Source organism: Ovis canadensis, chromosome 14 (genome assembly GCF_042477335.2).
Source record: "Ovis canadensis isolate MfBH-ARS-UI-01 breed Bighorn chromosome 14, ARS-UI_OviCan_v2, whole genome shotgun sequence".
NCBI classification, from domain to species: domain Eukaryota; kingdom Metazoa; phylum Chordata; class Mammalia; order Artiodactyla; family Bovidae; genus Ovis; species Ovis canadensis.
In genome coordinates this window covers 55,979,476-56,007,099 of record NC_091258.1, presented here as the reverse complement: position 1 = coordinate 56,007,099, position 27,624 = coordinate 55,979,476, and the positions used below count along the sequence as shown (strand labels likewise).

Genomic DNA, 27,624 nt, shown 5'->3' with positions numbered 1-27,624 from the left:
GGAACATTTCATGCAAAGATGGGTTTGATATAGGACAGAAATGGTATGGACCTAACAGAAGCAGAAGATATCAAGAAAAGGTGGAAAGAATACACGGAAGACTACAAAAAAGATCTTCACGACCCAGATAATCACGATGATGTGATCACTAATCTAGAGCCAGACATCTTGGAATGTGAAGTCAAGTGGGCGTTAGAAAGCATCACTATGAACAAAGCTAGTGGAGGTGATGGAATTCCAGTCGAGCTGTTTCAAATCCTGAAAGATGATGCTGTGAAAGTGCTGCACTCAATATGCCAGCAAGTTTGGTAAACTCAGCAGTGGCCACAGGACTGGAAAAGGTCAGCTTTCATTCCAATCCCAAAGAAAGGCAATATGAAAGAATGCTCAAAGTACCGCAGAACTGCACTCGTCTCACATGCTAGTAAAGTAATGCTCAAAATTCTCCAAGCCAGGCTTCAGCAATACGTGAACCGTCAACTTCCAGATGTTCAAGCTGGTTTTAGAAAAGGCAGAGGAACCAGAGATCAAATTGCCAACATCCGCTGGATCATGGAAAAAGCAAGAGAGTTCCAGAAAAACATCTATTTCTGCTTTATTGACTATGCCAAAGCCTTTGACTGTGTGGATCACAAGAAACTGAGGAAAATTCTGAAAGAGATGAGAATACCAGACCACCTAACCTGCCTCTTGAGAAATCTGTATGCAGGTGAGGAAGCAATAGTTAGAACTGGACATGGAACAACAGACTGGTTCCAGATAGGAAAAGGAGTACATCAAGGCTGTATATTGTCACCCTGCTTATTTAACTTCTATGCAGAGTACATTATGAGAAATACTGGACTGGAGGACGCACAACCTGGAATCAAGATTGCCGGGAGAAATATCAATAACCTCAGATATGCAGATGACACCACCCCTATAGCAGAAAGTGAAGAAGAACTAAAGAGCCTCTTGATGAAAGTGAAAGAGGAGAGTGAAAAAGTTGTCTTAAAGCTCAACATTCAGAAAACAAACATCATGGCATCTGGTCCCATCACTTCATGGGAAATAGATGGGGAAACAGTGGAAACAGTGTCAGACTTTATTTTTGGGGCTCCAAAATCACTGCAGATGGTGACTGCAGCCATGAAATTAAAAGACACTTACTCCTTGGAAGAAGTTATGACCAACCTAGATAGCATATTCAAAAGCAGAGACATTACTTTGCCGACTAAGGTCCGTCTAGTCAAGGCTATGGTTTTTCCAGTAGTCATGTATGGATGTGAGAGTTGGACTGTGAAGAAGACTGAGTGCCGAAGAATTGATGCTTTTGAACTGTGGTGTTGGAGAAGACTCTTGAGAGTTCTTCGGACTGCAAGGAGATCCAACCAGTCCATTCTAAAGGAGATCAGCCCTAGGATTTCTTTGGAAGCAATGATGCTAAAGCTGAAACTCCAGTACTTTGGCCACCTCACGCAAAGAGTTGACTCATTGGAAAAGACTCTGATGCTGGGAGAGATTGGGGGCAGGAGGAGAAGGGGATGACAGAGGATGAGATGGCTGGATGGCATCACGGACTCGATGGACGTGAGTCTGAGTGAACTCCGGGAGATGGTGATGGACAGGGAGGCCTGGTGTGCTGCTATTCATGGGGTCGCAAAGAGTTGGACACGACTGAGCGACTGAACTGAACTGAACTATTAATTACAGTCTTGTTTTATTCACTTCACTGCACTTACTTTCTGAAATTCTAGTTTACTTATTTTCTGTATTCTTTCATGAAGGTGTAAATTCCATGACTATGCATTTTGCTGAGTCAGAAAAAGAACAGAACGTTAATGTATCAATAGAAATCTGTGATATCATGATTTATAACAATATATATTTGGTCTTTATCCCAGTTCTTGGCACAGAGCTCCTATAACCCTTGAATTCCCCAAGAGATAGAGAGATAAAGATCTTCTGTATGTTAATGAGGTAATTTTTTAGAAAGTTTCTAGGTCAGTGGTCCCCAGCTGTTTTGGCAGCAGGGACTGGTTTCATGAAACACAGTTATTCCATGGATAGGGGGTGAGGGAGATGGTTTCCAGATGATTCAAGTGCATTATATTCATTGTAGACTTCATTTCTATTATCATTACATCAGATCATCAGGCGTTAGATCTCAGAGGCTGGGGATCCTAGGTAACCTAAGGATGGAGGCTGATTGCCTCCAGAGGAACCAACCATGTGATTAGAGGGTTGGAACTTCCAGTCTCAGAGGACAGACTACTGAGATTCAGTTCAACCATCAATGGCCAATGATTTCATCAATCGTGCTTATGGAAGGAAGCCTCCATAAAAACTTGAAGGCTGGTTCAGAGAGTTCCCAGGTTGGTGAACACATGAAGGGCTGGGCGAGTGGCACACCCAGAGAAGGCACGGAAACTCCACCTCTCCTGGCTCGGCCCTCTGTGTCTGTTCATCTGATTGTACACCTGTATTCTTTCTAGCCAATCAATCAAGCCTGAGGAGGGAGTCACAAGAGCCTTGTTCACCTGATTCACGGCCAGCCAACAGCAGCACAGCTAACAGCCTAGACTGGTGACTGACATCTGAAGTGAGGGCAGTCTAGTGGGGCTGAGCCCTTCCCTGGTGGGATCTGATGCTATCTCTGGGTAGACAATGTCAAGACTGAATTAAATTTGCAGGACACTCAGCTAATGCTGTTGAGAACTGAGTTGCTCAGTGGTATGGAAAACATTTGACATCAGAAAATCCAAGGTTTCTGAATCTGGCCAAAAATCTGAACTGAATTTTTCTACAGGCTTTCTCCCATTGCTAATAGGTCAGTTACTTTAATTCCCACAGAGCTAAGAATGTGGTTTAACTACCCTATTTCCGTGGCCTGGGGCTTTACTTGGACATTACTCCAGATCTGATTTAATTAAAACAACTGTCTTGAGGGGCTGCTGCTGCTGCTGCTAAGTCACTTTAGTTGTGTCCGACTCTGTGCGACCCCATAGACGGCAGCCCACTAGGCTCCTCTGTCCCTGGGATTCTCCAGGCAAGAATACTGGAATGGGTTGCCATTTCCTTCTCCAATGATAAAAGTGAAAGGTGAAAGTGAAGTCACTCAGTCGTGCCCGACTCTTAGCAACCCCATGGACTGCAGCCTACCAGGCTCCTCCGTCCATGGGGTTTTCCAGGCAAGAGTACTGGAGTGGGGTGCCATTACCTCCTCCGGTCTTGAGGGGCTAGGCAGAGGAAAGCAGAACCAGATGTACTGCAGTACTGGAGGTATGGCTTGAACATATGTGAAAAGACTTAAGTAGAAACCTTGCAATAGAATTTGTCTTACCACATTCAATTAGATTTCTATGCTTTTAAAGGATACATAAACTAAGGCCCAGAGAAGATTCACTTTAAATTTTGTGATAAACCTAAGAACTCTTTGTGCCACTGTAAGAAACAATGTCCATCAGTTCATTCCTTCTAAATGAAACACATTTCTTTTCCCTCCAAATTAAACCGTAAGCTAAACTGTTTTCCTTAAAACAAATTCAGGGTTTTCAAAGACTTGAGATTTTTCCCAAGCTAATGCAACTGACTAACAATTCAACATGGTTTCGGATTAAAAGAGATTTAAGAAATCTGTAGGGTGGAAGGTGGAGTTCCCAGGTGGTACCAGTGGTAAAGAACCTGCCTGCCAATGCAGGAGACATAAGAGACGCAGGTTCGATCCCTGGGTCAGGAAGATCCCCTGGAGGAGGGCATGGCAACCTACTCCAGTATTCTTGCCTGGAGAATCCCATGGACAGAGGAGCCTGGCGGGCTACAGTCCATAGGGTCGCACAGAGCTGGACACAACTGAAGCGAGTAAGCATGCACAGGGTGGAAGGTAAGTTTAAGAGTGATGGGGCATGTATTAATATATACCTATGGCTGATTCACGCTGATACATGGCAGAAGCCAACACAATATTGTAAAACAATTATCCTCCAATTAAAAATAAATAAATGAAAAAAAAAAAGAAGTCTAAGTTGGTGGAAGTGGTGACATGTGACTTCCATGGTATGTCATAAAAGGTAATACTGCTTTCATCTACTTCTTAGCTAAGCATTCACTTGTGGAACCAGCACACTTGGAAAAGTCCATGTGGAGAAATCATGTACATGTTCCAGCTGAGAGGTCCAGCGAGGCCCCAGTCGACAGTCCGACCAGTGAGGGAGCCCTCAGATGCCTGCAACCCCTGTCATCTCATTACCTCCAGACTTCAAGTCTTCCCTCTTGTCCCAGACCTCAGGAACAGCCATCCCTATAATGCCCTTTCTGAATTCCTGAGCTACAGAATCCCCGAGTCGAATAAAAGAGCTGCTGTTTTACACCACTAAGTTGGGGGTGGTTTGGCAGCACGCCTCATGAAGAGTTCTCTCTGGCAAAGCAGATACAGGTGGAGTGGCACAGCTGACAGGAGCAAGGGTTCAAGGCCTGGCTCTGCCACTTGGGGAGATCGTGGGAGATCGTTTCATCTACCCAGCCTCCTTTCCATATTTATTAATACAACATAAATAGCAGTAACATTCCCAAGTACTGGGCTGTCATGAAGATCAAGTGAGCTGACGCAGCCTGAGTACTCAGCACATTGCCTGGCCCATGAAAAATGTTTTTACAAAAAAATGTTAGCTATTATCATTGTGTCCCTCGGTTGTGTCCGACTCTCTGTGACCCCAAGGACTGCAGCCTGTCAGGCTCCTCTGCCCGTGGAATTCTCCAGGCAAGAATACTGGAGTGGGCTGCCATTTCCCTCTGTAGCGATCATTATTACCATTTGTAATATAGCTCTATAAAGACCAGACTTTTTACAATGACTGACCACGTATAGGAGGCAACTCTGTCATTCCCAATGTCATTTCCATTGCTTAAACCCTGTTTGTTTTTTTTTTTTTGAGATTTTTCTTTTACTTTTTGTGTCATATTATAAAACCAGGGTCATTAATGCATAAGCACACAGAATTTTTGACCTAGTTAATGTGAATCCCTGAAAAGCAGGATCATTATTTTATAAGCACACATTTTTACCTCTCCTTCCATCATCTACCTTAACTGCACGACCACTTAGAAAAATCAGCATCAGTTTCAGAGTATAAAGATACATAAGGCCTAAGCACAAAGAAAAAGATTAATATATTTGGTTACATTAAAACCAGAAATTTCTTTCTTCAAAAGATACCACTGAGAGTAGCATTAAGTATAGAAGATACGGGCAATACACATAATAGACCAAAAAACAAACAAACAAAAACCCCTTGTATTCAGAACACATAAAGAGTTGCTGCAACATCAGTCAGAAAAAAGCCAATAAAGAAATGCCACGTGAAAAGATGCTCAACTACATAAATCATCAGGAAATGCAAATGAGAACCACCACAACATATGTACCTACCAGAAGGATCAAAACTCAAGACTGATAAAACGAAGTATTGATGAGGGTTTGAACTGGTACAACCACTGTAAATTGGTATAACCATTTTGGATAACTGTTGACAATATCCACCACACCTCAATGTAGCATGTTCTATTACCCCCATATTCCACTCCTGGGTATATACCAATGGAAAAGAACCCATTTCATGAAAAAATATGTAAAAGAATATTGGCATTATTCATAATGGGGGAAAGTCTGGCCAATAATCCAAATATCCATCAACAGTAAATAAAAAGTAAATTGTGATATAATTTTAAAATGGAATACTACACAGTAATGAAAAGGAACACGTTAATTCTACACTGAATTACACACAATGGTGCTGAATGAAAGAAGCTAGATGTTAAAGAATACGTGCTGTATGACTTCACTCATATTAAGTTCAAAAACAGCCAAAACTAATTTGTGATGTTAGAAGTCAAGATGGTGGTTTATCTGGTGGGGGATAGGGGTAGTGAGTGGAAGGGCCAAGAAGAGGGTGCTGCTGAGAAACTGGCAATGGTTTATTTCTTGGTCTGAGGAATTACAATGATGGGTTTAATTTGTGACCATTCATCAAGCTGTATGCTTTTGATTTATGTAATTTTCAGGATATATGCTGCATTAAGTTATAAAGTCTACTTCAAAATTTTCAAAAAGAGAGAGAGACTTAAGAAACATATCAATCAAATGCAATGTTTGGACCTCCTGATATAAACAAAGTAACTAATAGAAGATACTTCTGAAACATTTAAGGAAATACTGGGTATTTTTAGACTAGGCATTAAAATAGGATTGGTACTAAAAAATCAACATATAGGAATATATCTGGGCGACTCTTCTACTTAAGGAAGAATATTACCACATATTTATTTTCAAAACACAATAAATATATAGAACCAGAGCCTTTTTATAGATGAGAAAAACTAAAGTATACAGATAACTATCAGTCATTTGAGCCCAACACTGGGCTTCCCAGGTGGTGCTAATGGTAAAAAACCTACCTGCCAGTGCAGGAGACCTAAGAGATGTGGGTTCGATCCCTGAGTCAGGAAAATCCCCTGGAGGAGGGCGTGGCAACCCACTCCAGTATCCTTGCCTGGAGAATCCTATGGACAGAGGAGCCTGGAGGGCTACAGGCCATACAGCTGCAGAGTCGGACACGACTGAAGTGACTTAGCACACAAGCACATCAGTCGTTTACTGAGTATCTACTATGTGTCGGGCAGCGTGCCGAGTGCTTCAGTCCAAAGCCCATGCATGTCCCTCTCTGTCATGTCGTTCCTCCTGCCCTCCGTCTCGCCATGGAGTTTTGGAACCCGAGTACTGGTATAATTATGTTTCTAAGGGAAAATGGGCTCAAAGCCACAGTCAGGAGGAACTGTGGGGACACGAGAAAGTGTTTTGTTGTTCCATCTCTAGCTAGTCAGTCATGAAAGTGGTATTAGAGGAAGGAAACCAGCAGTAACTCTAGTACCGCAATATTAAACTAAACCAGAGACAATCTAATATCTGAAAATTTTGAATGCATCTTCTACTAATCTGGGGGTCAATGTCATAATTATCATAACTGGTATGTGGTTTACTTAGAATGTTCCTTACTAAAGCACTGAAAATAACTAAGTTTGCTACATTTGGTAGATGTGGGACAGGATGAGGCCTTTTTCATCTTCCCCTGTCCTAACATGGGAATGGAAAATAGCTCTCTTCCTTCTGCAGTGAGGACAGGGTTTCTGAGATGACCTCATGAGCCAGGCCCTTCAGTGCTCCAAGAAACATGCTATCAGAAATGTGCAGTATACACGCTCCGAGAAAGCAAGCCTCAACTCTGACTGTAAGTGTGCTAGGCAGCAAAACTGAATGAAGCATACATGAAATAAGCCAGGAAAACTACAATAACTCAATACTAAATGAGATATCAAGAAGGCTATGCTTTCTAACAGTAAGTCCTAGAAACATACTGGAAAAGAATATGGTAACCCATAATGCTCTGTAGAGTGCACATCTCATGAAGGCAAAGGAAAAGTATTTAAAGAAGATTAAAAGAAGAGTCACAGGATTTGAAAGTTGGAAAACAAGTGTTATGTGAAAGGTAATAATTACATGGAGGGCTTGGTGTGACAACATTTTTTCTAAGGTACTCAGGTCAAACCCAGTGAAAAAGTACAGTGTGAACAAATTCGGAAAATAACCTACTAAGGCTTCTCTGATGTAACAGGAAGAAGATTCTTACTGCATGTATTAATTATTTAAAACCATACATAATTATATACTCTCTAATTAAACCACACACATATATATAAAGAGAGTGAGAGAGAGTGTGCCATAGCATGGGGTCAAGCAATGGCAATTTAAGGTACAGTCTGCCACGTCCTCATTTAGATATTAATACAGTAACTTTCCCACAGTGACCTGGGTCACACCTATAAAACCTGGGAAGAGAGTTAAAACAGGAACCAAGTTTTGTCAAGGGGATAGAAAAGCTCAGGGCATTGCTGAGCACGATCGGTCACGGTGACTTGGCTTAGCTCTGCCTGGAAACTTGATGTTCCCTGATGGCTACCAGTAGAAAACACTGCTCTGTGACAGCTGGACAACCTTTGCAAAAATATCTGTATCTTTACTATACATAAACAACAGGTAGTTTATTCTCCAGAGGCAAAGTTTATTTAAGCAGTAATTATTTCTATTTGTCAGCCTATCTTAATCAACTGAGAACACCTATATTTTCTGAATACATATTAGAATGAGGTTTTGTAAAAAAATCAAGCAACAAAATTAAATGATCTTACTCTATACATGGTAAGATTTATTTTCAAAAATAGAAATCTTTCACAAGGAATTTTATTGCTTTTAAGTTTTAAGAGTCTTTTGCTGGAATATTGAATACTTAACAACCAAATTATTGAAATGTACTCTAAGCAATGAAAATTGCTATGATAATTTATACCCACATGAAACTGACAGATATAGGCATCTTCTTTTATTGCTACTAGGCAAAATCTAGTCAAAAATAAGCCTATCATCCTGAGACTAAAGCTTAAAATTCAAGTTCTTTAACAAACTACACAATACTCGTGAAACCAGGAAGTGAAAGTTTCTTAGTGCTTAACCTACGCTTAAACAACTGTTATGAATTTTTAATTACTTCCACTTTTTTCTTTACAGTATTGTAATACAAGTATTAAAGCTCCAGGATCATCACACTTACCTGTAAGGCTTATCAGAGTTATGGATTCGTCTGTGGTTTCTGACACCAACGTATGTTGTACTTGTATAATCGCATACATCACATCTATACTGTTTCTGGACTGAAGACTTATTCCCTGGACAAAGCATTTCAGTTTTAGTGATGTGGTTGGATTAGATTAAAACAACAATATTTACATTCCACTGTAAATTAACATTTCATTGTGGGCTTTCTCACTGGTTAATAAAGTCAACAAGCTCAAATCTAGCTTTACTGGTTCTCCTGCATCTGCACTCTCTGTGGATATAAAGTGAGTATCATCTGATCTGTAAAAATACATTGGGTTAGCTTCTACATAATCTTATACAAATTCTAAACTATGATGAACCTCATGCCAGCTGCCCTAATGACTGAATTGCAACTGATTTAACCAGAGATAAACTGTGAATCTGAAAGGTGTTGGATTCATCCACATAGGATATAGCCTTCAGGAAACACTGATTTTCCAACCAGCTGTAATTTAATACTATAATCCAGTACTATAAAGTACAGCTATAACAAACTCAATATACAAAGTCCAAAGCCTTTTCACTCTGCAGATTTCCTTTGTTTATAACTTACAACAGAAGGAAAAGCAAAGGCAAATTATTAAGTGCTATGTAATGCAGTATAATTACACCCCGTAAACTGACAGTTTACAAGGACTAAGGTGAACACGCAGCTCTCTGAAATCCAGGAAACACAGATCCATGGAATCAGGCCCTGTTACTAAACTTACTCTGCAACAAGGGGCAGGGTGCAGGGGGTAGGCAGGATTCAAATCAGCGTAAGCAAGCAGAATGACTTGATCATAGAAAACTGTTCCTGAAGATATTCAACAATTTATTTACTCTTCTGTCAGCACAAAGTTCACAGGCCATTCATAGCCTGAAGGCTTCATATTCAGAAACAGAGCGAGCATAGAAATTGCAGAACAAGGCAGAACAGGAAGAAAGCTTAGGTGGAACACCAGCACACGCTGCAGAGAAGTAAAATTGGTGATACAGAAGAACTCCCATACGGAAATTTTAACAAAACAAAGAAAATCCTTAGGTTAAATTTAAGCTTTCTAAAATTGCAATTTTCTTTGGCTAATAACTACTTTTGCCAGGCGGAACAAAATGTCCTAATTTCCCGGTATAAATCTGTAACATTAATATACACACTAATCATAATTATAATCTAAGTACTGCTCTTAATTGGTGGGTTAAAAACTTGGACTTGATTATAAGTGGCACTACTCCAGATAAGAGTTTAAAAAAAAAAAACACCCTGAAAAACAGAAGTGTGAAATATTGTATAATGGTTCTGTGTGAGAAATAGTGCAGATCAATGACAACTAATAAAAATGACAGATGGGGAAGCTTAATATAGCACAGGATGAGAGGCTGTGCTACTTCAAGCAACTGTTTCCAACAGAAAGGATACTGGATTTAAATTTCAAAACCTTGGGCTCAGTCCCTGCTCTGCCACTTAGTATGAGTGTGATCATGGGCAAATTATTTCCCCTCCTGAGGACCTGGTTTCCTCACCTACAAAATGGGAATCCTGGAACCTCCCGGCATGGTTTGTAAGCCCAGGAGCATGCTTTACTTCACAGCAGTCTGTATGTTACCTGTGGGCTGGTGTCAAGTCTGACCTGTCACTAGCTGGAGCCTCCCTGAGGGCAGGGATCTGCTTGCTCTGCTTACATAAAATCCCCAGGGCTTGGCAAATCATAGGTTTACAATAAAGAACACTTAATTAAGTTTCGTTAAGAAACTCCATGTGAAAGTGCTCAGTCTACAGCTCTCTGAGAATCTGTGGTGTTTGTTAATGTACTTGTTAATACCGGTGTGTGTTCCTCACTGGGCTGGGCCCCTCGAGGGCACTGACACCTCGACTGCACTTCAAGCACTGAGCACAGACTCCAGCTCACGATGGGCACTCCATACCTTCTGGCAGAACAAATGTCTGGGCCTTTACACTCTATTACACTGGGCCTCAGTCAAAAATGAGCTACAAATTACCTGGGCTATCATCGTGACAAGAGACTCGAAGCCACAGAAATATACATCTCCCCTCTAGTTTAATAAGTTTATTAAATGGTTTAAAATGTTTGGATAAAATGTGAATCATTTTCACCTTCTTTGTGAGCTAAAAACTTGTTCTTCAGCCCAACTGCCAGATTCTGAAATATCTAATATAGAATCAATAAAGTGTGCAGATTAAGCAAGCAGGAATTCTCAGTCATCTGAATTGCTTTCCTACCTGCAAATAGAGTTGAATGGCGGGGCGGGACGGGGGTGGGGGTAGGGGGGCCGGAGGCATGAAGAAGCAATTTAGAATCTATACGTGGAACCCTAAGACACAAGAGTTTGAGCCACAAAGGAAAGCTGCTGCAAAATGGAATATGGTGGAGAGATGTAATGCTATGAAGCCCAAACTGGTTATTTTAATTTTGAGCTGACATTTCAATCTTTTTAATTCAAATTGTGGGTTTTAATTTGTTAACCCATTTGGACAGTTTTAAATTACTGCTTTTGGAGATGGTGCTAGAAAAGACATATTCTACCGATGGTAGTAACCGCAGGTGGTACCAGTGAGTAGTACTTACTTTATTCCTTCATTAGGGATTTACGGTCCAAAGATATCAAATGTTTTAATGTCTCCTTTAAAGGGGATATGGAAACATAATGAATTAAAATAAAAGGAGGCAGTTAGGGCTATTTTGTACAAAGGAAACAAAACAGTTTTAGCTCAGCCATCTATTGCAGGAACAGATGCTATGTCATAAACTCCTTTTGTTTTGGATAGTTTTACAGGGATGACATCTGTTTGACAAGGGAATTTTGGTGCTACAGTGGTGTCAAAATCAGTTCTTTCAGGAACATTCTAGAATCAGTTATGCTTTCTGGGGTATAATTTAATGAAACATTATGGTAAAACATTTCACTCTGCAGTTGTTTCTAACTTTAATTCTGAGGAAATCTAAAAAGGAAAGTCACCCCAATATGTTTTATTTCCCATAAACGCTATGTACCACAATTGAGACATTTAAAGTATATCAATTTAAGTGAGCTGATGCAAGGAAGCACAGCTTATTACACTTTATCCCTAATTCTCCGGATGTGGCATCCGCCTTTTCATGGAACTCTAATTAAATCTTTTGATTCTAATATTACTATTAGCAGAAACTCGGCCGACTGGCACCTAACTGGTACATAAAAAGAGCCTGTGTTGTTTTTTTTTAAATAATGCAGATGAAATCTGGCAGTCACACTTGGATAAGAATAAGATCACAGCAGGAAGCCTCAGTTAAAGTTTGAGGTGGGGGCCTACCATCTGCAAAAGCTCCGTTCTCAGTGGGTCAACCGGTGCTGAGAGAGGGAGGAGGCTTTCCTTCCACGCTGCAGCTTCCCTGGCTTGCTGGCTGTCACCTCAGGGTTTCTGCTGTACCTGGCTCTTACAGGACAGCGTGAATTTCAGAGTACATCTACCTAGACAGGTAAGCTGAGTACTTACTAACAAGATTCACTTAGTACTCAAGAGAGAAGATTCACTCACATAATATAAAAAGAGAAGAGACGCAGCCTTAGTCCTGAAAGTAACACACGTGACAACAAAGGGCATGGTTTTCACTTCGTATGCTAGTCAACCTCATCTATATATACATTAGAAGAATGCAGATACCTTCTTGAACACATTTTCCATCAGTTTTATCACTGGAAATTCTGGACTCATTAGAAGTTGCTATTGACAAAGTATCTGGAAGACTGTGTTGCTCCCTCTCATGGTTCCTCAGTTGACTCTAAAAAATTGAGAGAAATTAATATGTAGTTTTCAATAAACACACCTGCACAGTTACTAGGAGGCTACAGAAAGGAGGGAACTGCTTTCATGGCCTAGTACCTAGAACACATGACCAGTATTTAAAAACCAAATGCGCTAAAAGATAACCTGACACATTTGACAACTTACAGGAAGAAATTCACTAGAGAAAACACAATCTTATCAAAAAGGCAAGTTAGTTCCTCTTTCCACGTTCTCTGAAAGGAAGCCACTGCTGTCTTAGGGGCGCTTGTGCAGAGTGTCTGTACGCTTCCTGAACCCCTGCTAAGCCCAGAGGAGGAACAAGCAGAGTCTTCAGAGTAACTCAATACCTTCACGAAAACCAATCCAATCAGTTAACTTCTGCACTTCTGCCTTTAAATACCAACTAAATGTGTAAAAGAGACTTAACTGAACTGTGACTCCAAGGACCTCTTCCTCCTCACCCCTACCCCCGTGAATCAAGTGTTTCAGCAGAAGAAACTCCTGGAACTTGCCTCTGCGGCTCCTCTGTATGGCTCATCTCAATGGCCAGAGGCCACTTCAGAATTACATGAGAGCAATCCAAGTGACAGTGACAATCTCTGACTCAGAGGCTTTTTTTAAACTCTTGATTACCTATTAATTATCAGTGGACCTGGACCCCAACACTGGCTAATCTAAGAGCAAAAATCTACATCTCAGTTACCTCCACCCCCTCAACAGTCAGCTGGCACACTGAAAAGTTCTAAACCAGTGATTCAATGAATGCAAATTTCCTTTACAAAAACAGTATTTCATACTGGTTGCTGGTTTTAGGTGGCACATAAAATGAAAACCAGCCAAGGTAATCCTGGAAAGTCCTGTAAACTTCCCATAAAACGCAACACTCATGGCTCCGTTTCCACTGCACTGTCTTTCACTGTATCTCATACAGTCCGTTTCTCCCTGTGCAATGGTATGAATCACCCTTGGCTCGTTGTGTAGCAGCTGAAGAGAGGGACTTGCATTTAGGTGTTTTTGTGCACCGATGACGTGAGGCTAAATGTGAGTCAGATGTGTGTACAATGTCCCTCCGCAGTACATCCCCTTGCAATTCCCTTGCACTTTAAAATCAACAGTTTTAAAAAGATACACACATGAAAACACTAAAGCAATAAACACAGAGTCTGTTAAAGATGGGGCATGCGGGGGAAAAAGAATCCTATGCCAGACATCCTGACGACCCAGATTCTAGTCCCAACTTTAACACTAATTACTAGGGATCCCCTGGGCACACTACCAAACTACTGTGGGCCTCAGTTTCCCTATCTATAAAGTGAGGTGAGTGGCCTGTACCTAGAAAGCGCCCTCTTTGCTCTAAACCGCTACAGCCTTCTGAAGGACTTCATGCGCCCACGCTTACCTTATAATGGAAGGAATCCTCACACTGCTTGCACTGGTAGATTCTTGTTTTGCAGTGGTTGATCATGTGGCTCTCCAGGTCTTTGCTGTTGTCGGCAATGTGCTCGCAGATGGGACACTGGTAGGGCTGTCTCTGCCGATGGACTCGCAGGTGCTGCTTGATGTAACCCTTGTTACCGCTGCTGTAGTGGCACAGCCGGCAGCGGTAGGGCCGCTCGGCGTTAGGGATGTACTCCACCACGCTGCTTCCCGACAAACTCGCATCACTGTTGGGTTGGCACTGGGCGTTATCCTGCAACTCTTTCAAAATGTCATCGTCGGAAGCATTTTGGTCTGTCCTTTCCCGTAACTTTTCAATCACAGTGAGTAGGGACATGCTGATGCCTGTCTTAACCTGCCCATCTGCCAGCTCCTGCCTACCCTCTGGGAGTGCTACTAAGGTAGAGTTGCTTTGGTTGAAACTAGCTAACCCCTCAGGAGAGTTTTTCAGTGGGGACATCATTTTAGAATATGCTGCCACTGTCCCGTCTACTGGCCTTTGTCCGGTGTCCGGATCTAAAAGGTTTACATTCCCATAGTGCCCAAGGTTGGTTCGTGTTAGTTCTGCAGCTCTTATGGGCATTGTAACCAGGGCCTCCGCAGCTAGGGAGTGTAGTCTAAGAGACTCAGAATTCGTCCTTCTTCGGCCCGGTGGGGCATTCTCATCAGTAGCCAATCCTTTGTTTATTAACTCAGTGTCTTTCTTCTCTGAGTTGCCCCAGCCTATGATCAGCCCCCCGATATCGACAGTGCATTTATCAGCGTGGTAGACTTCATCTCTTCCTTCGCACCCGATCTTGGCTTCTGTCGGGCGCAGGCTCTTCCCCTCCTCTATTTCAGCGTTCATGAGGAAGTGCTTCTGTGAAAGCGCTTCTTCGGCACTCGGCAGGCGCTCCACTATCACGTTGGCGTGGCCTTTTTTATGTGGGCTGCTGCTGATGATCTTCTGTGCTGACGAAAGCAGGCTGTCAGCAGCCAGGTTCTCCTCGGCATCAGAAATCACCTCAAGCATTTCTTCCTCGTTAGGGTCCAGGGTAACTGACTGACTGAGATGAACCCCACCTTCTGCACTGTGTTCTAAAGGGGAGGAAGATGACAACGCCTCTGAGCTGCAAATCTGCACCTGCACTGACGGCCCGTTGTGGATACTCAGCTCATTGTCTCCAATGGCGATGACTACTGCGTGGACACCGCTGGCTGCAGCAGCCACTGAGGAATCCAGTAGGCCTAGGGGCTCATTCTCATTTTCAAAGATTGGATAGGAGCAGTCGACCTCCCCGGCATGTTTCCAAGCATGTGTTTTCAACATTCTCTGCTGGCCACAAGTGTAACTGCAAAACAAGCATCGATACATGCCATACTGTTCATAGGCATACCATTTCCTCTTACCTATTTCCGCCATGGAAGCCGTTTGGACAGTATGAGGCTGTGGGTTGTCCACACTTGCTGGGATGTCAGGAATCATTTCATTCTTTCTTTCTGAGGTTCGGTGACACAAGGGGTTGGTGGGGCTTATGCACTGTTGGGCTTTGGACTGAGTGTGGCTGCTGGCATCATTTTCGTGGTCATTTACCACGTGAGCTTCAAGTTCCTCTTGGCTTTTTGATGTAATATGGCACTCTGCGCACATTAATATCACTTCATTCTGCTGACCATGCTGCTTGATATGATCTTTTAACACAGAAAAAGATGATGATAGAAACTTACAAAGGCTACACTGGTAAGACATAGCCTTCCCATCACTCTGGGCAGGAGAGTCAGGGGTGAAATGTATTTGAGACATCTCAGCCCTTCTAATATCAGTAGCAGGTGACGGGGTTACTTTAGCTGGAATCTCACAAGATTCTTGACTTTCAAGAAGAGAGTGTGCTGCAGCACTGGAACGTGGCCGTTTTTTGCCAATTAAAAGACATTTTTGTGACTTTTCATGTTCCACTATCTTGCTTAACTTCTGGATAACATGGATTAATGGATCTGTTTTGGCTTTTCTTTGTTCATCAATTTCCAGTGATGAACTGATGACAGTTTTGGCAGTCAGCATAGCTTCCTGTTCCCCAATATCTGACACCAACATGGCGACACTGCTGCTTTCTTCCATATCTAAAAAAACAGAATATATGACAGAAAAAAACACCAGGTTACAAGATCATTATAGGAATATAATTCAGGAAATCTTAACTACTCTTTAAGAGTTTAAGCTGATCTAAGTATTTTCTAACCTGGGAGCTCCATATTGATATACCTGGCTATCCTCAGCAGAGACTTAAATTGCTTAGAATTTTTCTTTGGAGTGTTGTCCCCTATTGAGACTGATGATCAAGGTCTTTCAATCCTTCATTTCTTTCTTTGGAAATAAGTTAACTACATCTCCTTTTTTCTTGACTTTCTTTCCCCTAAACATCTAGCTGGACCTAATCAGTACTCCTCTTTTGTACAATGCCAGATTAAAAAAAAAAGGCTGCTAATCCATTATTAAAGGGCTATAGTCACTCTCAGGGTACGTGCAACCACCTCAAGTATTATGAAACACCATTCTGTAAATTCAACACATGAATGATGCAATTCTCAGGAGACAATTTCTTGCACCAAGTATGCTGCTGCTGCTAAGTCGCTTCAGTCATGTCCAACTCTGCGCGACCCCATAGATGGCAGCCTACCAGGCTCCCCCATCCCTGGTATAATTATGATTTATTACTGTAACCATAAACTTTTTTTTCCTCCCCAGATCTTTAGAACTGTGAAAGTATGGGCATGTAACTTTATGTAAAGGGCATAGAGAATTTTGAGAAGTATTATACAAATGAAACTAAATAAAAGCAATGATCCAGTTCCTCCTTTTATTTATTTTCCTGACGATAAACCACAAACTACACTGTGGTTTTTTTAGAGGTCATATTAATGGTCAACTATTACTCATACACACACACTCATATACATATATATATTTTTTTTTTCTGAAAGGGAAAGGGGCAGCAGAGAAAGCAAAAATTGATATCCTAGTTGTGTTTCAGGTCTAAAAAAAGCACAGAGGCCTTAAAAGGGGTTATCTGTAGGTTCAAGTAATATGTCATGGCCAAGGAAGGCATTAAACATGAAATGCTTTATCTTTTAGCCTAAATCTTGAATATTTTCTGGCAGAACTTTCAAGCATTTCCTTTGGCTTAAAGTGAGATTAACTTGTTGACTTGGAACACATTTTTAAGTTTAGGCTTTTTTCCAGCACTAAGTTTTGTTTTTCCACATTTTAGGTGCATTCTGGAATCTTACTCACAACATTCAGTAAATGCCAGCAAAATTACTAGTAGAACTAGCTACAGGCCAAAGATCAATTCTTAAACCTCAGTACAGGCTCTGAATTCATTTCAGAAGGTGAAGCAAGGCTCCTCTTCCTGCACATGGCTGAATCAACTTTTAGGGGCCCATTAGCTGCTGCCAAGGTGGTACCTGGATTCCTGTAAGACCTCACCAGTCCTCTGTCAGTTTCAGGCCCTTTACTCCCCCATGAGCTGACAGCAGTTATGGCCTTCCTGCTCTTATTTTCTACTCTTTGCGGCACACTAACTTTCTATAGCCAGATCCATATCAGGCAAAAAGGCAAGCATTTTACTCTCAGTTTCTTTAGTACCACCTCTCCCCTCCGTCCGGACACTCTGCCTTGCGCGATGGGGTTTTTCTCTCTTCTACTTCTAGCTGGACTCCCAGCAGGGTATGCATTCCACAGCCATTACAGCAAAGACAGCTATGCCAGCTCCCCCAGGCTAGTGGCCCTTGGGTCACTGTCCCACTAAACAATCTGAGGGCGTTGCCTCTCAAAAGACTATCTCCCTTATATCTCTCTCAAGCAGGAAGAACAGGGGTGATTTTAAATCTCTACAGTCAATCTTAAGTCACTAAAGAAGGGACTATTGGGAGAACAATTTGTTTCTTTAGAAAAATCCTTTGTGGCTTCACAGTGAAAATGAGTGTTAGTCGCTCAGTTGTGTCCAACGTTTTTGTGACCCCCATGGACTGCAGCCCGCCAGGCTCATCTGTCCATGGGATTCTCGAGGCAAGAATACTGGAGTGGGTTGCCATGCCCTTCTCCAGGGGAATCTTCCCCACCCAGGGCTCGAACCCGAATCTCTTGTCTCTTGCATTGGCAGGTGGGTTCTTTACCACTAGCACCACCTGGGAAGCCCACACTGTCTGAGAATTCCCCATCTGTAGGCCAAGGGAAGCTTTGGCTCTTCAAGTGATTACTGATTTCCCTCTAGGGTCATTCACTTAAGGCTTTATTTCTTTCAGTTCAATTGATTAATGCAAATTTCTTAAATAATAGTTACTAGGACTCCTTGAACATTCCATTTCTTACATAAGATTTGGTGCCCTACTACAGATGGAAGGTCTCCTTCCCAAGAAATGAGACAGCTACGTAGGCTGATTGATAATCTGGAGGTTAACAAGTTAATATTTGCTCACAGACTCTGCACACCCACAGGGTTACAAAGGTGACTCATATTATCCTTCTACTATTTAATGACATAATAGGAGGGAGACAGAGCAGTACAAATTGCTCCCTGAGGATATTTCAGCATGTACCTTAAAAGAAAGTGAAATGAAGAAGAGGAGGAGCTCATCTCATTGCAAGAAAAAGACTAATACAAAAGAATCTGACAAAACATTCAGATTTTAAAGCTGTGTCTGCTCAGGCATTAAGAGCTAATGGAAATTTGCAGCAGATGCTCCAATTTTCCCTGAACATTTATGCAAGTATCTCATTTTAGAGACTGCATACATTCGGGGGAAAGTACAGAAATGGCACCTATAAAACAGATATCACAACATAAAATACATCAAGAAGCACCTGAAAAACCAGTCTGGGTCCACATGGCAAAGTCAACGCACAAGCCTCATGATAACAAAAGTCTCTGTTAGAAAAGGTTAGATAAACAGCTCATAATAAAGTATGCTAAGAGAGGAAGTTAAGGTGAATACTGGCCAACTCTTAAAATTTTCACATAAAATTTCACGTAGGCCACCAATGTGCATGTGCATTTGAGATCACATGTCCTAAGGTAAAATCTGCATAATAAAGAAGATAAAAATAAGGAGTACAGATACAATCCCAGTGGCTCAAGAATGCTGACAACCTGGATTAAGATAATCTGCGTACTATCCATGGCCTCCAAGAGATCAAGGCAAATGCAACTTAAAAACAGCATCACCAAGGGTGGAGGGGTAGGGGCGTTCAGGCTGACAAACCAGGTAAGAACAGCAAATTTTCTAACTGGAATGATGAGTCCCTTGGAGTTCATTATTATTCTTTCTACTTGTGTAAACCTTAAAGAATTTTAAAACTAAAAAGCTAGAAAAGGAAAAAGTTATGCACAAGGCATCAAGCTAGGTATCAAGAAAAAAGGGAAAAAATTGTATTCACACAGTTTAAAACTGAGTTGAGTGGGAAAGACTCACATACTTAGAACTTAAAAAGAACTAACCACTTTTAAATAACCCAGCAGTACCTAAGGTGAGAAGGTCAGTTTTCATTCCAATCCCAAAGAAAGTTCAAACTACGGTACAACTCTGCTCATTTCACATGTTAGCAAAGTTATGTTAAAAATCCTTCAGGACAGCCTTCAGCAGTAGGTGTACAAGCTGGGTTGAAAAAAGGCAGAGGAACAGGAGATCAAATTGCCAATATTCCTTGAATCTGGAGAAAGCAAGAGAATTCCAGAGAAACATCTAGTCTTGCCTCACTGACTACAGTAAAGCCTTTAACTGTATGGATCACGACAAACTGAAAAACTCTTAAGAGATGAAGTACCAGATCACCTTACCTGTCTCCTAAGAAACCTGTATGTGGGTCAATAAGCAACACTTAGAACCACACATGGAATAACTGTTCAAAATTGGGAAAGCAATACAAGACTGTAATTGTCACCCTGCTTATTTAACTTCTACTCAGAGTATATTATGTGAAATACCGGGCTGGATGAATCACAAGCTGGAATTAAGACCGCTCTAATGGCAGAAAGTAAAGAGGAATTAAAGAGCCTCCTGATGAGGGAGAAAGAAAAGACTAACAAAGCTGGCTTGAAACTTAACATTCAAAACACTAAGATCATGGTATCTAGTCCCATCACTTCATGGTAAACAGAAAGGGAAAAGTGGAAGCAGTGACTGATTTTATTTTCCTGGGCCACAAAATCACTATGGACAGTGATCACAGCCATGAAGTTAAAAGACGCTTGCTCCTTGAAAGGAAAAGCTACGACAAACCTAGACAGTGTATTAAAAAGCAGAGACATAACCTCGCTAATAAAGGTTTGTATAGTCAAAGCTATGCTTTTTCCAGTAGTCATGTACAGATGTGAGAGTTGAAGCGTAAAGAAAGCTGAGTGCTGAAGAATTGATGCTGTTGAACTGTGGTGTTGGAGAAGACTCTTGAGAGTCCCTTGGACTGCAAGGAGATCTAACCAGTCCATCCTAAAGGAGATCAGTTCTGAATATTCATTAGAAAGACTGGAGCTGAAGCTGAAGCTGAAGCTCCAGTACTTTGGCCACCTGATGTGAGGAGCCGATTCACTGGAAAAGACCCTGATGCTGGGAAAGATCGAAGGCAAAAAGAGAAGGAGGTGGCAGAGCATGAGATGGTTAGATAGCATCACCAACTCAATGGACATGAATCTGAGCAAACTCCAGGAGACAGTGGAGGACAGAGGAGCCTGGCGTGCTGCAGTCCATGGGGTCGCAGAGTCAGACATGACTTAGTGACTGAACAACAATCACCCAAGGCGAAATAGTTAGAAGGAAACAGCCAATGACCAAATCCTAACAGACTGAACTCATTTTGGTTAGGAAGGGAAACAAAGGCTCCCTGAAGAGGTAAGATGCATACTGCATTCCGACAGAAGAGCCTTCTGGATGTCATCCATCTGCCCCTGTGGGCTCACTGACTGACTCTCCACTCTGCTCTCTATTCCAGGAGGAATTACATCATTAGGCTCCCATGCCCTCTGGCTGAGTTATGCCAACGGGGCGCTGTAACAGGAAATCAGGAGGAGGCAGCAAAGGGAGATCAGATACTCATTTTTCTGGTTCCCTCCCTCGAGGTCACCTTGAACTGGCTGTGATCCTCAACAGAAGGCCATTATCTCCAGGCAGGCTGTTCTACAGGACTCTCCTTTCTCCTGATGCTGCTAGCTCCAGATAACTGAATGATTCCTGGGGCTTGACTACATAGGTCCTACATCTTTATAAGTATCTTGTAAAATACAACCTCCCTGAATTGTCCTAATCTGAGTGTGCCTGCCATTTGCTTTCTTGGAATTTGGTGACAAGAAAGCAACCATAACATCAGTAGATTTTCAGAAGAGAATAAGCATGCTATCTAGAGATTAGAGAAAAGACCAGTATGGCTGAACAGCAAGGTTTATTAGGATGAGGAGAGATTACAGGCATCAGCAAACAGGGTGTTTCTCATTTGAAATCTTTAGACGTAACATTTGACCAAACACATCAGATTGTTATAAGTAAATAAATGTTGTGTCCCAAACCAGAAATGTTCTACAAGCTTTTCCACTTTTCTAAACAATAGACTCCCACAGGCAAAAGCTTATAATTAATGTCTTTCCCAAGAAAAGAGCCAACTTTTATCAGCTGTCTTTATTTCCTTAAAATTTGCTATTTGGCTTATTTGTACATCTAATTAGTTCCTTTCATTTATAGCAGTATGGTTATCATAAGTAAAATCAAGTTGAACAATTCATGTGGGCCTGGGTGGGACCAGATAAAAGCTGTAATTTTCTGTGGAAGAAGACAGTTCAGTATGTTATATCAAGCATCTTTTCTTTCAGACTAAGATTGTTCTTCCAATTATTAAAAAAAATTATGTTACAGAAGTAATGGTCATTTCCTCATTCTTCCACATTATTGTAATTCTGAAAGAGAAAAATATTTATTTTGCTCTAGCCAAAAGGTGGCAGGGGGCATAGCTAATGGGTTCCTCTCCTAGAGGAACCTCAGTTGTGTGACCTTTGGCAAGTCACTGTTTCTGAGCGTTTTACATTCTGCAGCTGTAAAACTCCAGAGTTGCGCTGGACAAATTTTCATGTTTCTGGGTTATAAACTGAAAAGTTACTTTGAAAATGCTTACATGTTATTTGTAGATTTAACTTACTAATGCCTCTAACATACTTGAGTTAAAATCTCCTTAGCTTAATGTAATTAACTGCCCACCAAGAAAAGAATGAGTGTAAATATTAAAGTATGTCTAATATTCCTTAGCTGGCATCTAGCCTGACAGAATATTTGAAGTCGGCAGCTGCAATTAAGACATAAGGTGAAACTACTGTTAACCAAGATTCAGATTTAACACTCACTGAGCACCTATAAAGTGCCAAGCAATATGCTGGAGACTACCAAAGTAAGAGGGAATCTGTGCCCTTGAGGTGCTCACAGACCAGAGAATAGTGCCAGCACAGATTCTTGTATTACTAATGTACCTGGTAATACTGGCCTCTTTATTTGCAGATGAGGAAACTGAGGCTCACAGATGTAAAGTAATAGCTAGCTTAAGAATTAGAATACAGGTCTATCTTATTCTAAATTCATCGTTTCTCAGTTCAGTCGCTTAGTCGTGTCCGACTCTTTGCGACCCATGGACTGCAGCACGCCAGGCCTCTCAACACACCAATTTTCCTCTTAATTCTCAGCGTGATCAAACAATGTACAAAGTATGAATACTGAAAAGAGCAATAGCCCCTTACAGCTAGGCAGTATCAAGCATGTATGTTTGAGCTTCATTAAGTCTTTGTGACAGGTTACCTGGGTGTTACATAATTCTACAAATAAGGGAACACTCAGTGTTCTTGCCTGGAGAATCCCAGGGACAGCAGAGCCTGGTGGGCTGCCGTCTATGGGGTTGCACAGAGTCGGACACAACTGAGGCAACTTAGCAGCAGCAGCAGCAGCAGCAGTGCAGTTTAAGTGACTTACCCAAGGTTACATGGCTGTTAAATGGCAGAGCCAGTGTCTTTCAAATCAATTCCTGAAATTAATACAGTCCCTTGGATCAATCTTCAAAATCCAGCTGTAGCCAAGAATAAAAGTATATAGTATCAAACATTTCTCTTTCTTGGTGAAACCAAGTAGTAACTTTCCGGGTAGGGGTGGGGATGACAGTGAAAAATTACCCAATATTTCATGTAAAGAAATTCAGAGGAATGTTCATTGAACCCAATTATGTGATCCAAATTTACAAAATTTACCTAATAAGCAGACTTGAGGATCTGGCACAAGTTGGAAAAAAACAGCTCTGGAAATTTCTCCAATAATCGTATATTTCATGTTTTAGCTCAAAATTTATCTAATTGACTCAAAATACTATTGGCTTTACTGATATAACTTTCTAATGAATAAAAAGCAGTAAGCCGTACACTGCCATTTTAATCTTAATCAAAAATACAGTCTAAATGGTTGATTCTGCAAATTTCCAACAGTTCTACAACTGAAAGGCAGCATGAATTGATAAGTCACAGTCGACTGACCTACCTATATCATTTAAGGCACTTTCCTGCCCCGGTCCTACATATCTTTGCTATTTCTTACACTAGCTAGAATGAATTTAAAAGATCAAAGAATAGTATTCATTTCACCTATCATGCAACTTTATCGACTATGGTTAAGTAAACAGTTCATTGCCAGGGCAGAAAGCACATATTTGGCTCTCCCCTGAAATTAATTTTAAACGAGTTAGTAGGGTAAAGGAACGCAGGACCAGACTTTCTCTTTAATCAATAATGCAACCCATACACTGAGTCACAGCAGAGAAGAAAGTACAGACTGAAAGAGGTGTTAAGTCCAGTAATTGCCGGATAAGAGAGATGCAGACCGAAAGCAAATTACAGCCCACTGCGGTAACTAAAGAGATCGCCTGCGGGTTGGGATGGTGGCCTCGGCCTAATTAATCATACAGGCCTTCCACACACAAACCGTTCACTCCGGATGCCCCCAGGTCTTAACGGTGGGGAGCTTTTCCCAGTGATTTCAGTGACTGATCAGTAGGGAGACCACTTACTTCATCGAAATGGTTCGAAATAGGTGCAGAGACCAGAACTGCTTTTCTACTAGTTTTTCCTACATCAAGCAGTGGCTGAAGGGCAGGGGCGACAGGGGTTGGGAAAAGTAATCAAGAGACGTGGGGAGGACACCGTTTTCGCTCCATCCCGTCTAGGCGAAGCGGTTTCACCTGTGCAAAGGGAAGGAAGCGACGGCCGGCGAGCCTGCCTGCGTGCCAGGCTGGTGAGAGTTAAGCCGGGAGCAGCAGGTTCCCCCCACCCGCAGCTGCAGGGCAAGCCCGGGGTCTCCACAGTCCCTGCTGTGGAAGGGACAAAGGACTGAAAAGGGACACGGAACTTGGGGCATGTGGCGAGCACCGGGAGAGTGTCGACCTGCTGAGCAGGAAGCCGGCGCCGGTAGAGGCCTGAGGGGAGGACGCACATGGCCGGCGGCGGCGCTAACAGCGGGCGGAGGGACGGTCCGGGGACGCGGTACCTGCGGTCGGGCGGCGGCTGCTGCTTCCGCGAGCCTCTTTTGCCGGCCAGGAGTCGGCCGTGCCCTCGCCCTCGTCCTCGCCCACCTCTCTCACGGCTCTTTTCCCTCTTTTACCCCGCTTTCCCCATCCTCATCAGGAGCTCCAAAATGGCGGCGCTGGGGACGGATCACGTGAGCTGCGGGCAGGTCAGGTGACCCGAGTGGCGGGCGGCGAGGGCGGGGCGATGTTCAGGCCCCGCCCATGGGCATCCCGGGTCCTGGGGCTGGGCGGGCGCGAAGGCGATGCCACACCCACTCACTGCCATCCCTGCCTTTTGGGTGGGTTTAAGGCGCGAGTTGTCGGGCTCCTAAGGTCCCATGGCGAGGCCTTGTCAGCGGTCTTTGGTTCTTGAAGTCAGTGACTCTTCTCTTTGGAGTCTCCACGTGTCGCCCAAACCCTCTGTGGGCTGTCTTTATCACCCCATCCTCCCCCTCACTGGCTTCAGCAGTGGGCCTTGACATTCTTTCAGCCCCATACTTATGAGTTTGCTACTGCTTTTGGCTGGGCTATAATCTTTTGTGGTGTTCTTGGCTAAAATGTAGAGGTCATACCTAGGTTCATGGCTGGACTTGAAGTGCGCTTGGTGAGGAGTAGAGCTGGCCCTGGGAAATCTATTTGTTGGTGAGATTGAAGATTTTCAGGAAAATCCCCGGGGTTGTAGGACCAGACTTGGTAACTTGCTTGACCCAGGAGCACAACTGTAGTCCTTTGAGGGCAACATAGTGTTGGTCATTTGGATCTGTCTTATGGCATACACACCAGCTTTATAAGCAATCCTGTTTTGCCCTGGCTAACAGAATAAAATGCAGTGTGAGTGAAGCTTTCTGCCCAACTTCAGGAATGCTGTACAGGTTGAGTGTCTTAGCAACTGAACAGCAGGGTGCTTGGATTCGGGCTGAGAAGGAGGGCTGTGAATAGTAGGAAGGGAGTGAAACTGAAGATTCCACTCATAGTAATGCACTTTTTCATTGAGATACAGGTGTACCCGGAGGACAGTGTGGATTTGACCATTGCACTGAAGTGAGTCACATGAATTTGAGATGAATTGGTTTCCCAGAGGATGTAGAAGTTATATTTATATGCGACTGTGGTCTAATAAGTGTGCAATAGCATTGTACCTAAAAAGCATTATTTGTTGTGTTGTTGAGTCGCTAAGTTGTATCTGATTCTTTTGTGTCTCCCCCCTCTGCCCCCACGCAGGCTTCTCTGTCTCTTCTCTGTATTTCCTAGGCAAGACTACTGGAGTGGGTTGCTGTTTCCTTCTGGCAGGAGAGGGGGAGTCTTCCCAACCCAGGGATGGAACTCATGTCTCCTTCATTGCAGACAGAGCAAATGCTGTTGGGAAAATGGCACTGGTAGACTGAGTTGATGCAGGGTTGCCACAAACTTTCAATTAGCAAAAGATGCAGTATCTGCAAAGCTCATTGCAAGGAAAAGATAAATGAAGTGCAATAAAATGAGTTATGTCTGTATCTCTTGGGGATTTCCAGGTGTATACAGAGACCTTTGCAACAGGCTGGGCCCTCAATTATCAAGTGGGAGAAAGGTCCGGAAAAACCTAGTCATTGTTCAGACAGGTCAGTAATTCCTGAGATGAGGTATCTGAGGATACAAATTCACCTGAATTGGGTGGGTGGGTAGGCGGGGAGGTTGGGAAACCAGCAAAGTTAGAATTTTGCTAGTCCACAGAATTCTTTGCCAGGTGGACTAAATAGCTAAGAAGAAGGAAAGATAAAGGGGTGAGTAATTTTTTTCAATAAAAGAGATTGAACAGGAGACTAGCATGGAAGGGTGGAAGGAAAAATAATCGAAGAAAACCAGAAGGCATGAAAGGAAGAAAGTGAGGACAAACAACTAATGGGCAAATTTCTTTCTTTTTTTTTTCTTCTAGAGCTACTGACACGAACAATCCTTGTTTGTAACTATCGGAATAGAGGCTTTTCTTCAGTACTGTCTTAACTGTAATGTCCATGAATATAAAAATGGACAGAACAGAAATAACAGAGTTATTTTATCAGAGTATGAAAAAAAGGAGAGAAACTGTAAACGAGGGAAAATAGGGGAATTCTAAAACAAGTGAGAGGTTCAAGTCCCTGTGGTTGTCTTTTCTAATATTCACAGGCTATTTCCCAATGTTCCCCTTCCAACACGAAGTAAACTTCCTGGCTCAGAGGTGTGGCCTGTGACTAGTGTTGGCTAATGAATTGTGTTGCAGAAGTCAGGGCCACCTCTTCTGTCCTGGAGCACTTATTGCCAGGGCAGTTCCCTCCAGAGTGCCCTTTCCCTGCTGGCTTTATGACCAGCCAAATAATGAAATGGTTTGAAATGGTGGCCACCCCATCAGCCCACATTTTATGTTGTTTGGTCATGCCGCACAGAATGCAGGACCTTAGTTGCCTGACCAGGGGTAGAACCATTGCCCCCTGCAGTGGACATGTGGTGTCTTAGCCACTGGAGGACTGCCATTGAAGTCCCCCAGCTCACATTTTAGAGTGGTGGTGATGAGCTAAGCTTCTAGTTGACCCACAGCGTAAATGTAGAATGAGGAAGTCACTGAGGTTTTGGAGCTGTCTGTTACCACAGCACCATATGGTCACTGCTGATTGACACTCCTCTTCCCTACACTGAAGCAACTGGAAGAGACAGAATCAATAAGAAGAAACCATTACAGGCAGATAGGAATGTTAATAAAAGAATTAGGACCTTAATTCCTGAGTGCAGAGAAGGTATGGGATGCAAAGTTCCATAGAAAAACCTAGGCAACTTCAAAAACTCAGTGGAGCAAAACTCACTGTTTTGCTTTCATATCCAAAAGCTCTCCAGAAAATTGCAGTAAACATTTTTATGTCGGGGAACACAAAGACATTCAGGTGTAGTTCAACTGAACTTGTGGACATCTCACCAAAATCTCTTCTAGGCACCTTCCTCTTGCCATAGCATATCATTTGTCATGATTTAATTAACCAATCCTAGTAAGATTTAGGGTTATAGATAGGAAACTTTCTTACGCAGGTATCTAGTAGCTACTCAGTGGAATCCTATGATGTCTCCAGATGAGTGATGACCCAGATAACTGAAGCCTATCTCCACACATCTCATTATTCTACTTTGGGGTCATTAATTAGCTGACCAGCTTAAAGGTTTCACTTCTACCATCCTCAC

At 42.4% G+C, this 27,624-nt stretch overlaps 1 protein-coding gene across 2 annotated transcripts in view; it reads right to left on the bottom strand.

The window, feature by feature from the left end:
* ZNF507 (zinc finger protein 507) overlaps positions 1-26,542 on the bottom strand; it is a 43,708-nt gene extending 17,166 nt beyond the window's left edge. Inside the window, exons 1-5 of one of the 2 annotated variants that reach the window (XM_069550296.1) lie at positions 24,423-26,542; positions 22,866-22,959; positions 13,852-15,989; positions 12,330-12,447; positions 8,640-8,754 (exon numbers count right to left, since the gene is read on the bottom strand). In XM_069550296.1, the coding sequence (XP_069406397.1) occupies positions 8,640-8,754; positions 12,330-12,447; positions 13,852-15,987 (2,369 nt within the window). In that variant the 5' untranslated portion in view covers positions 15,988-15,989; positions 22,866-22,959; positions 24,423-26,542. The remainder of the gene's footprint in view (positions 1-8,639; positions 8,755-12,329; positions 12,448-13,851; positions 15,990-22,865; positions 22,960-24,422) is intronic. The other variant, XM_069550295.1, reaches the window with a different exon arrangement.
* Positions 26,543-27,624: the final 1,082 nt, after the last annotated feature.